Below are 11,955 nucleotides of genomic sequence, written 5' to 3' on the forward strand. Positions count from 1 at the left end.
GCCCACGTGTGTCTTGATGCATGTGTTTAGGGATTTGTGCTTTTACATCTGTGTTGGTGTGTGGTCTGTGTGTACAGCATGTATGGGGAGGCTTGTGTGTGCACAGTGTGGAGTGTGTGTGCATATGAATGGCACATATGGGAGGTGTGTATGTGTCTGTGCAATGTGTATGGGAGGTGCGTGTCTGGGCAGTGTATGGGAGGTATGTGTGCAGTGCGTACAAGAGGTGTGTGTGTGTGTGTGCGCAGTACATATGGCAGGTGTGTGTCTGTGCAGCGTCTATGGGGGGTGTCTGTGCAGCGTGTATGGGAGGTGTGTGTGTCTGTGCAGTGTGTGTGTGTCTGTGCACTGTGTCTGTGGGTGGTGTGCCTGTGCTCACAGCATGTATGAGAGGTGTGTGTCTGTGCTCATGGAGTGTATGGGAGGTGTGTGCCTCTGTGGGGGAGGTGTGTGCCTCTGTGGGTGGCAGCCTCTGGGTGACCCCCATATTCTTGCTGTGGCCAGACCACAGTTGGGACCCTGCCCAGTCTCTGGGTGACTGATGGTAGTGTTGGAAGCTCCACGGCAGAGGGGCTGTCACCAGGTCCTGAGTCTGGCGGGGAGAGACTCTGTGTCCTCCATTCCCTCCTCCCACACTGGAGCCTGCTGAAGCCGCCCACACCCCACATGGAGCCCCAGCCAGGCTGGGGACAGCCCTGGGGGCCTGCCACTGCCACTGCTGACTGCGTTGGGTACGGCAGAGCTGCTCCACAGACCTGCATGACAGCAGTGCCCTGCTCAGAGGGCAGGTAAGGGGGCCCAGCTGCCCCTCCACCCAACAGGTCAGGGCAGTGCCCAGAGGAAGGAGGCCTTCCCCACCTCCTCCCCTGATATGGTTAAGTGGCTCCGTGCTCAGCTGTGGTGGTTCTCGCAGAGGGACAGCCCATCCATGGCCATCCTGGCTGGTGGGAAGGAGGCACCTGCCCCTGTGATCGGACCCTCCCTGCGCCATGGTGAGGTCGGGTGCCCATCCAGCACAGAGGAGCTCTCCCACGCCATGCCCCCACTGTGGCCCTTCTTTCTCCTGCAGATTAACCAATACGGGACCTAAAAAAGCCCAGCAGTCTCTTCCCATTTTACAGATCAAGTGACAGGTGCAGCTTGCTCCTCCCCTACTTCCCTGCCCATCACTTTCTTGGGAGTCCTACTGCCTACACTTGACCAAGCAATTCGCCCCAAGTCACAGGAGGTCCCCTTTATGAGACAGGAAATTGAATGAAGGATCAGTTCACAGAGTCCCCATGGGCAGCCTCTCCACCCCACACCTACAGGCCACCCACCCAGACAGGGACTGCCAGGCCTGGCTGCTTCGACATGCTTTATTTCATTAGGAAAGTGGCTGAGGGTCCCCAGGGGTGGTTGGGAGTGGAGTTGGGACAGTAGCCAGCTTCTGTTCCTTCCCCTCATGGGGTTGGCAAACCTTGCAGAGTCGGGGAGAGAGGGAGGAAGAGTGGAGGCTTGAGCCTGCTGCTCGAAAACCATCCGCCCCCAGCTCTGAGGCTTGCTTGACCCAGGGCTTGGGAACAGGGTGGCCCTGACGGAGGGGAGCAGCGGCAGTGGGGTCCCCTCCCCTTACCGAGGCATCAGTTTCGGCTGGGTGCCAGGTAGCGGCTGCTGTGTGTTGTATAGCCACTGTAAGGCGAGTCTCGGTAAAAGGGATCAGTTGAAGCCAGGGTTCTACAGGGAGGAAGTGGTGGGGAGTCTAGGCCTGACCTTCTCTTCTACCCACACCTCTTAGGAACCCAAGGGCCTGGCCAAGCCAGGGCTGCCAAGCCACAGGCTTCCTGTGCCCTGCCAGCTCCAGGCCATTGTCAGTGTGCATGTAGCTCTGGGGAGACTGAATCGGATGGCAGTCACAAGTGGGGCGCCATTGCAATCTCTTTATCTCTGGATCTGCTCCTGCCCCCACTCCCACCACCGCCATTGTCACTCAGTGAAGGAGTAGTTGGAAGGGCACCAGGGTGGGGCAAGGAGCCCTTGTGTAGAGGGAGGAGCTGCCAGAGAGGAAGAGGAGGTGAGGCACTGAGGCAGGGGGAGCCAGCTGGAGGCAGTGGCCTCTCAAATGGACACACAGACGGAAGGATGAATGAATGGACGGGGCTGGGGAGTAGCTGGGACTTGACTGAAGCCTGGGTGCAGGGGTTACCTCTCCACATGGGGATGCAGGTGCTGTAGGTTCTCCATGGGATTGGTGGTGGGCTCCATACGGGTGACAGGGTGGTTGATGGCATAGCCTCCGGGCAGCTGGGGCTGGATGCCACCTCGAGTCCAGCCTTCCCGGTCTATGCCCTTGGGGATGTTTTCAAAGTACCTGCAGTTAAGGAGACATAGTGGCTGCCAGCTGGCCTCTGTCACTTCTGCTGCTTTCCCTCCAGTGCTTCTTGTCTCTGTCCATGCTGTGCCCTCTGCCTGGCACAGCCCACACCCGGCCTGCTGGTGCCTGGAGGCTTTTAGCTTCCTGCTGGTACCCCAGCATATTCACAGAACTCCGGGCTGGGTCTTGGAGGGTGCCAAGATGAGCATGGTGTGTACCCTCATGCTTGAGCTTATTTAACAAGAGAGTGTTGAGAGATCAATGCAGAAAACAGAGATTCCAGGACCAGCACTTTGGTGTAGTGGGTAAAACTTGCCTGCAACACTAGCAGGCAACCCAGGTGGGCACCAGTTCAAGTCCCAGCTGCACCACCTCCAATGCAGTTCACTGCTAATGGGTCTGCAAAAAGCAGCAGAAGGTAGCCCTGCATCCATGTGGGAGACCCAGAAGAAACTCCTGGCTCCCGGCTTTGGTCTGGCCTAGCCTTGGCTGTTGCAGGCATTCGGGGAGTGAGCTAGCAAGTAGATGTCTCTTTCTCTCAATTCGTGTCTCTCCTTTCCTCTGTAATTCTGACCCAAACAAATAAAGCAAATTTTTTTTTTTTTTTAAAATCAATGATTCCCACCCCAGGGGTTCTGTAGCCACTGGCAAGGACCAGCAGGCATGACTTCTAGGCTGCAACAAGGGTTTGGTTTACACAGGCAGTCTGGCCAGGGAAGGAGCCAGCAGAAATGGCTGAGGCAGAGGGGCAGTAACATACCTGTCCATCAACACGCAGAATGACAGCTTACCATCCTCCACAGGGTTTGCACTATTCCTGTTATGTGGCCTGGACACTACTACTCCCCTTGGAGCCTCAGGGTCCCCGTTACAAAGAGGAGGGGTTTAGCCCAGAGGCTGACCCAGTCCATTTCCGGAAGAAGGCAAACTAACATAGTGCTGACCTGCTCAGCTGTGACTTTGTGACTTGTCTCGGTCTTGGTATCTGAGCTTTGGGATGAGAAGAGGAGCCTTACCCTTGGTTGTAGGTGGTGAGGTACCGATTGTCCCTGTCGGGGTCACAAGGGCTCCGGACATAGCTGGGGTTGTTGAGGCTGAAGCCACTGAGCTCCTGCACAAGTGGGCAATTGTCAAACCGGAAAGTGCCAGGGCTGAAGCTGGGGCCAAGGCCAGGACTGGGGCCAGGATCACGGCTGGGACTTGGGCCAGGGCTGGGATTGGGGCCAGGGATGAAGCTGGGCCAGGACTAGGGCTGGGGCAAGCTGGGGCAGGCCCCACCTTGTTGCCCACAGTCTCCCGGCCAAGCATGGTCACGTTACTCTGCTGCAGCCGATGGGGTGGCTGGAACTGCCAGTGGCTCAGACTGCTTGATTCAGGGCCCAGAGGGGGTACCTGTAGGGACCACAGGAAGGAGACTGGAGTGGCCAGGCTGAGGCAGCACAGGGCAAGGAGGAAGGCAGGGGCATTTGCAGCCCCTACCCCAGGGTCTGGGGACCCTGTCCTCTCCCGCCCCTTCCAGTCAAGTTCACTGTCCCAGCACACCCAGTCCCTCGGCCCCCAGCTGTTTCCCTCTATGTCTCTCACTAGTCTAGCTCCTCCCAGTCTTCCATGTCTGACGTAGAGACCACCTCCTCCAAGAAGCCTCACTGGCACTCACCCTGGAGTGCAGATGCCTTTCAGCTACGCGGCTGTAGCCTGTCTCCCGGTCAGAGCCTCTGGCCAACACAGGGAGGCTCTCATTTCCCTGGAAAGAGAAAGGCAGTCGCTGGCCTCACAGTGTGGCTGGTCTTCCCATGGCTGTCCCTTAGTCACGCTCCAGATGGCGGTCCCTGCCTCCGCCCCCACACTCCCTGCTTACACGAGGGAGACTCATGGGGAGAAAGTCAGCCTTGGTGCTGGTCCGGCTTGGGAGGACGACCTGGCAGGGGGCCCATGGGGCAGGATCAGTGGGACAGTGGCAGCTTGCCTGCCCCACCCTAGGGGAAGACAGCTGCCCATGCCCAACTCAGCCCTCCACTCCCCACCCTGTACTCAGCAGGGTGGTGGGCTCTGATTGGAGTGACCGAGGAAAAGGAATGCTGGTGATGAAGGAGAGAATGTGGCCTGATGTGCAGCCAGCAGGCCAGGGTTCTTGTCCCAGTTGCCCACGATCTCCTGGCCAAGTGTCCCCACGTGGGTCTGCTGTACCCAAGACCAAGGGGCCTGTGGACCTCAATCTTCTCATCTATAAATGGGAGCGCTGCCCCCAAACTCTTGCATCGTGTATGTAAACCAAGCTTGTACATTGTTTAAACTAGAAATCCCTTAACCAGAGGCCTTCAGTCACCCTGGGATGCTAACTGGGGTCTAGGGGGCCTTACAGGGTCCCCAGGGAGGGCCTGGGAGGGTGGCTGGAAGACGATGGGGTTCTTGTTGGACTCCATGGTGAAGCCAGTCTCCTCCTTGGCACCGATCGTCTTCTTCTGCAAGAAATCTGCAAAGATGAAAGTGGTATGCTAGGCCACCAGGGCTCCAGCCACATGCTTCACAGTGGGTCAGGAAGGAGTGGACTCTGAGGATCTAGGGACCTGAGCTGGGAGCAGGAGGCCTGTACAGGCTCAGGGATGACCCCAGAGTCCTGGCCAAAGGGTAGAGAACGGCAGGCAGCACCAGGTGCTGAGAAGGTGTCTTAGCGGGCAGGCAGGCAGGCAGGCAGGCAGGTAGGTAGGGGGCCTACCTGGCAGGTTTGAAGGTTCCTTGAGATAACTGGAGTTGTATTCAGAAGTCATGAAGCGCGGGCCCTGGGACACAGAGGAGAGATAAATGGGGACCCTGAGGACAGGCGGCAGTGTGGCACTTCCTGGGTTATCTGTGTTCTGTGCCACTCAGCAGGGAGAGCCATGAGCACCCTGAGCACACTCGGATACCAGAAACCGTACCACGTGAGCACAGCTCCGTGATGGTACGGACCTCTCCCCATTCTCAAGCCACACCAAACTCCTACTGTGGAGCCCACACCATGGGCGTGAGGCGTCAGGATGGGGTGAGGGTGAGCAGGGATCTCGGTGTCCTATCCTGACCCACATGGCCATCAAGGCCATTCTGAGGTTGTTTTCCAAGTCCTGTGCTTTCTTAGGGTTTGGCTCCACCCAGTGAGCATCCTGGCTGACTCTGGCAATAGGGTCAGTGGTCAGTGCAGCTCTGCCCTGGTCCTTGGGCCCAGTGGGGTGCCACTCACGTAGTATGCATTCTCCCGTGCTAGTGAGCTCTTGTCCTGCTGCTGGACCAGTAGTGGCTTCTCCTTGGGCTCCAGTCCCACGATGGCCTGGGCGCCATGCTCCTGTGTGTCGAAATGTACCTTCCTGACCTGGAGGAAGGGATGGAGAGGGCTTAGCGGTCACATCCTCCCCGCAACCCTGACCCTTCCTCTGCTGTGGCTCCTACAGCCTGGCAGTGACCAACAGAGACCTGAGTTTCTGACAATACACTGGCCCCTTGCCCAGTCCTCATTATCCTCCTCATAGCAGATGCTCCTGTTGGGGAGCCCTGGCACCTGACAGGGGCACCTCCTGGAACATACATCTCTCTGATGGCCACAGCCCAAGGGTCCCTCATGTCCCTCAAGTCTGTCCAGTGGCTCTTTGCTGACCCCTTGGCCTGCTGTAGTTGCTCTTTGCTTCTGCCCTGTAGCCATTCTTCACTTGATCTTAGCCAAAAGGCCGAGAAGTGATGCCCTGTAGCCATTCTCACCACACTTAGACACAACGGAGGCCTTCAGAAAAGACTGCCATTGTGGCACAGGGGGTTAAGTTGCTCTTCTGACGCCAACAACCCTTCTCAGTGCTACCCAGAGTTCCAATCACTTGGCATCCAATGCGACTCCCTGCTAATGTGCCTGAGAAAGCAGCAGAAGATGGCCCAAGTGTTTGCATCCAGGCCACCCAAGTAGGAGAGCCAGATGGGATTCCTGGTGTTTGACTTCCGGCTGGTCCAGTCTTGGTCATTCAGTAACCATTTAGGGAGTGAACCAGCAAATGAAAGAGCATTCTATCTCCCCTTTCGTCTGTCACTCTGACTTTGAAATCGGTCATTTCTGGTTAGAATATCTTGGTTGGGTGGATGAACAAGCAAGCATCTGTTTTGACGATAGTTGTAATGATCATAGTAATGACAGACAGGAAGATGATGGAGGTGATGGTGATGGCTGTGGCAGGATAGTGCCAGTGGTGGTGAGGCTGGCGATGATGGCTTGAGAGGAGGATCAAGAGATGGGGAAGAGATGCAGAAAGTACAGGTAGAGGGGATGGTTGCAGTAGGGATGAGACTGGAGGGCTGAAGTGGGAGTGGACATGAGGGTGGGGGGATAGGCTAGGGACAGGAAGCAGAAGCAGGTGACAGTGGATGCGTGGATGGCCCCTCCACACCCTGCTATTTCAGTCTTGGCCGTGTGCTGGCGGGACCCACACCTCATCCCTTCCTGTCCTGCTCCACCATATCCTAGGCCTGCCCTCCATCTCGGCCGTGGCTCAGCACTCACCTCCTTGGAGAGGGGACCCATACTGGGCCTCTCCTGCCCATACCCAGAGGTTGTCTGGTGTACACTCCAGGGCAGTGGGGCCCGGCCATCAGGGACTTCCAGGGGCCGGTAACTCTGACCAGTCGTTGTCTGCAAATTGTCTCGGGCTTGTTCCCTGGGGGCAGAGGGCAGCAGAGGAGCTGGGACCACCAGGATCATCTGCCCTGGACCTTGGTGGAGTGGTGGGCAGGGAGGGGGCAGGAGGGCTGCTCGGTGTAAGCCTGAAGCTTCCCACCTCTTTTGGCCCTTCCACGATGCTATAGGCATCCACCAGCCTTTGGGTGCCAAGCTGGGCATTGAGCCATGAGTTTTCCAGGAACCCAGGCCTAGGCCAAGCAAGGCTCGGGGCCTGTGCCAGGAGTCTGGATTTGGTCTGAGTAAATCTGGCATCCCTTAGAGCTGAGGTCCCCAGAGGGCAGGGGGTAGGAAGGATATAACATGGACCATACCCCATGGCCAGGCTGCCTGAGGCATCCTGACTGGTTTGGTAGGGGACCATGGGCCGGTAATTTGACATGTAGCCTGTGCCAGTGTGACAGCCTGTGCGGGGCTTGAAGTCCTGTCGACCTGCCAGAGGGGAAGCACATGTCAGCAGGGTTGGGGGCGCAGTGGACTGGGGTCCCCAGGCAGATCCAGCATCCTCCCATGGACCGGAATGGCTCTGAGCTGAGTGTGCATGCCTGACCCTCCAGGACTGCAGCACAGGAAAAGAGAGCAGGTGGGGTGGAGACAAGATCAGTAAGTTAAAATTGCAGGGCCAGAGCTGGAGAAAGCCGCAGCCTGCCCCCATCTCAGAGCTGAGGGGTGGGGACCTTTCCTTTCCCACTCAGTGTCCTGCGGGTGGCCCCTCACACAGGTGCCCCTGCCCCCTGTCCTGGGGGTGGCCCCTCACACAGGTGCCCCTGCCCCGTGTCCTGCGGGTGGCCCCTCACACAGGTGCCCCTGCCCCCTGTCCTGGGAGTGGCTCCCCACACAGGGGGACCTTACCATAGGCTGTGCAGTAGCTGGTGGCATAGAATTTCAAGGGGTCTGTGCAGCCGCCCGAACTCATCTTCACATAAGGGGAGACCACCCCAAGGGGGAGCTTGCCCAGCATGATGCCCTGGGGCAGGGCCCCCGGGGCCCTGAAGAAGATACAAGAGCTTGGTCAGCGCCCAGTACAGACTTGGGGGTACCCCAACGGGCCGGTTGATCTTCCACACAACCAGCCCTTCTTCTAGCCTGCTCCCTGATACCCACACCGCCATGCCACCACAGAGGAGACTCCATCATCCACTCCTCTCTCTCCAGGCCACCTGTGACCCCCTTCACCTAACCAACACCTTTCCGTTAACCCTCTATGCCCCCATTTTTCATTGGGGATTTTCTCACAATGGGCAGTGAAGTCTCAAGTTCAGACTAAGGGTGTCTGAACTCCCCCGACCCTGATCTGAGCCAGGAAACTCCCTTCTCTGGGTGGACAAGTTGGGGGTGAGTGACCTGGCCACTTCCTCCTGGGCAGCTGTTGGTCAGCCCGGCTCGACGCTCACACCCAGCCCCAAGCCCCTTGGCCCAGCCCGGCCTGGCTTGACCTGCCTCCTCTGTCTCCCAGGGCCCCCTTGGCAGCTGGCCCCACCCTCACCTGCCCGCTGGCCAAAGGGCGGCTCTAAAAGTTAAGAAGAAGCTGCAGGAGGCAGGAAGGACTCCACAGAAGCTGGGGCCCTCCTGGAGGTGGCTCAGCCAGGGAGAAACAGTGTGTTGCCTAGCAACCAGCACCTAGCAACAGCGTTTCCACACCTACCTCTGAAACCCTTATTGGGCCATGGCCCAGGGAGGGATTGACCCAGGGGAAGAAGCCAGGACCTGCCTGGGCAAAGCCCTGCCTCCCTGGCCCAGCTCTCTTCTTCCCTGGCCTCCCCCACAGGACCAGGCAAGAACTGTTAGTGACATGAAATAAAAGCCAATCCCAAACAATCACGGGGATTTATGGAGTGCCTCCTTCTCACTCCTCCAAGCACCAATTCCAGGCACTATTGTCACCCCGTGTTCATAGGGAGGATGTGGGGCTTCGACGGGCAGCTTAGCCGGCCAGGGACAAGCACGCAGTGGAGAGTGGCGTGGGCAGACACAGACGTGGCCCTTGGGCCACATGGGGAATCCCTGTGTGCTCTGCGCAGGTGGAGCCAGGTGGGGCTGAGCCCTGTTACCTACACTGTCTCATACACTGCCCCTACCCCACCCCCTGCAACTCAGCAGCTACTCCAGGAAGCTCATGAGCCAGAGTGGCGGTTAGGAGCACGCTGAAAGGCGCTTACTAAATCCTCTCAATGCTACCAGCTCCCCATCCTTCCCACAGAAGTAGCTGCACCTGCCTGACGGCTGCTGGCAGATTTGCTGAGAGCTGGAGTTCAGCACCTGCCAGACAGGAAGTCCTCGTTTCCCCAAGCTGCCGGTCTTTGGGCTTATGTGCAGACAGGAGATGCCAGGGCTCTTGGTTGGGGGAGCAGGAGTGAGGCTGCTCTGGGGTCCATGTACCGTCCAGGACAGCCTGCCTGAGGGCCTGCTGGGCCTGTGAGGCGGGAGCAGGGAACTCTCCTTGTGCCACATCTGCCAACTCCAGTGATGGGAATACTCCCATCTCTGCTACTTTCAGGCCACCAGGGTCACTGAGGGAGAACTTGGGCTGGTGCCCACCACCACCAGAAGGTGTTTTCACGGCATGGTCAGTAGAAAACAGAGAACCTCATAGACAGGAGCTGAGTCTTCAGAGTGTCTTCCCTCTGTTTTTAACGTAACACACAGCACATGAAAGGCATGAGATTGTGTCGCTCACAGTGGGCGAGTTTAACTGGCAGCTGTGCATTTCCCGGAGGCTTCACCTTCGACAAGAGCAAGCTGGCTCCAGCACACCCCTGCAGTGTGGGGAGAGTGAGTGGGAAGGAAGAGCAGGCAGTTGAGAGCTAGGGTGCCGGCCCCACCCAGTAGAGCCTTCCCCGCAGCCCCCAGGTTTGCCAGGGAGGGGCTTGTGAGCACCCCTGTCCCTCCACAGAAGGGACCAAGGTATTGGAAGGGCCACACAGAAAGCAGAGGTACTTTGGGCACTCGCCACCCCGAGTCTGTTCAGGGAGGAAGTGGAGCTGCGTAGATCCAGCAAGAGCCCAGGAAAGCCAGCAAAGAGGAGAGCACAGCACAGCACATGCTCTGCCAGCCCAGGGGAGGAGGAGCCGCCGCCCTCCTTTTGGGTTCCAGGCAGGAGTCTGGCTCCCGGCTCAGCCACTAGCAGCTGTGAGACCCTGTGTGAGATGAATCTTAGGGAGCTCAGGTCAGGAGACATCTCAACCATGGCCTGATGCACAGAAAGCAACCTCAGATCCAGAGCTGCAGGTGCAAGGTGCTTCTGCCAGAACCCCCGGGTTCCCCGCAGGGGATAAGGACGCCTGCCCCGGCAGATGCCAAAGGGCTTGCAACAGGGCGGGCACGGCGTCTGCGGGTGAAGCAGGCCTGCGTGGGTGGAGCCGAGGGTGGTGAGCACCGGCAGAGAGGTGCCTGAGGAACCCTCTGGGGACCCACAGGAGAGCTCAAGCTGAAAGAAGCAGCCCCGGGGGAGGCTGTGGCCAGGTTTCCTTTCAGCGGTTTGGGTGCGGAAGAGGTAATGGAACGCTTTGAAATCGTCCCTTAGGGAAATTCTCGGGCTGTGGGAGCCAAGGAATTGGGCAGGAATCCCCAGGGGCCGCTGAACTCTGCGTCGGGGCTCCGGCGAAGTCCTGCAGCCTCGCATCCTGCAAGTGGAGAAGGTTTTTGCTGTGTGGCGACACCTAGCGTCAGCAAGGTGGAACTGCAGGAGATGCCGCGTGGCGTCCCAGCCACCCCACTCTCCATAAAGGGATACGGCTGAGCAAAGGCAAGGGCTGAGCACAGACAAGGAACACAAAGCTACGAACTGTTCACCTGCATGCAGGTTCTAGAGGTGATCCGTTTGCTTCCTGATCCCTGACCACCCACTAGTTCTCTCAGATCTGTACTATGAAGAAGCAAACCTTCAGGATTTGACCCAAGTGGACACGCTGGGCCCACCCTACCCTCTTCCTTCCCTAACAGTGCCCATTCATTAAGTACCTTTCTCTGTGCCAGGAGCTAAGCTTTAGACATCATCTCAGGGCCTTCACTCCAGCCCTACTAACCAGGAACTGTTGCTTTGACGGCCCGTTTACCCTGTGAGGATGGAGCCGCCCTCTAACCCAGCTTTGAGTCTGGAATCTGCACGCCGCTTGCTGAATGTGCTGGCAAATTGGCTATAAGGAGCTGGGATGGCAGCAGCAGGCTCCAGCACCTTGTGGTCAAACTCAGTTGGTTTCCAAGAAGATGGAGTGCCCTGGCCGGACAAGCAGCCTCCCCCTTTCCAGGCTCTCCCAGACCTGGGGAGTGAAGTTCATTCTTATTTGCTCCACTTCAGAAGACCGGGGTGGCCCAGACACTGCCCCTGCAGAGGTTTCTGTTGTTGGTGGTATTGTTTGTTTGTTTTTTATGTGCTTGAAAATCAGAGAGGGAGAGGGAGAGAGAGAGATGTCTTCAATCCTTCACTGTACTGACTTACTCCCCAAATGCCTACAACATCCAAGGCTGCACCAGGCCAAACCAGGTCTCCCGTTTCAGGGCGCCAGGCTCTGACTATTGGAACTGTCACCTGCTATCTCACAGGTTGGGTGTTAGCAGAAAGTTAGAAACAGAAGCAAAGCCAGAGCTTAAACCCATACACCCTGATACGATGTGATTTGCAAGGGTCCCTAGCGACGTCCTGGCCACTGTGCCAAATGCCTGCCCTCGCGACAGTTTTTAAAACTCTTTATAAAATAGTCATCCCTTCTCCCCTTGCGATGGCCTCTCCTATATTCAGCTCCTTGGTTTATATTGAGAATTTTCAGGCAAATAAAGTCACAGAAGAACGCTTTGAAATGATCCCAATCAGCCGAGATGACTGAAAAGTAGGAAGCACGTTCCTGGGAGGTGGCAGCTGCGGGAGCCGAGCACGGGCAGACCGGGAGGAACCAGCGACCTGCTTTAACTGCTG

At 57.7% G+C, this 11,955-nt stretch overlaps 1 protein-coding gene across 1 annotated transcript; it reads right to left on the reverse strand.

Moving 5' to 3' along the window:
* Positions 1-1,342: 1,342 nt before the first annotated feature.
* On the reverse strand, positions 1,343-8,004 carry PPP1R32 (protein phosphatase 1 regulatory subunit 32). Its single transcript, XM_040981889.1, has 13 exons — positions 7,896-8,004; positions 7,358-7,475; positions 6,870-7,023; positions 5,571-5,699; positions 5,070-5,133; positions 4,714-4,826; positions 4,212-4,271; positions 4,011-4,097; positions 3,632-3,745; positions 3,370-3,464; positions 2,186-2,350; positions 1,616-1,716; positions 1,343-1,459 (listed from the first exon to the last, which is right to left on the reverse strand). The coding sequence occupies exons 1-12, from the start codon at positions 8,002-8,004 to the stop codon at positions 1,623-1,625; spliced, it is 1,302 nt and encodes a 433-aa protein (XP_040837823.1). The 3' UTR covers positions 1,343-1,459; positions 1,616-1,622.
* Between the last annotated feature and the right edge of the window lie 3,951 nt (positions 8,005-11,955).

This window comes from Ochotona curzoniae, unplaced genomic scaffold, assembly GCF_017591425.1.
Source record: "Ochotona curzoniae isolate NIBS_2020 unplaced genomic scaffold, NIBS_Ocur_1.0 contig_3527, whole genome shotgun sequence".
Classification (NCBI taxonomy): domain Eukaryota; kingdom Metazoa; phylum Chordata; class Mammalia; order Lagomorpha; family Ochotonidae; genus Ochotona; species Ochotona curzoniae.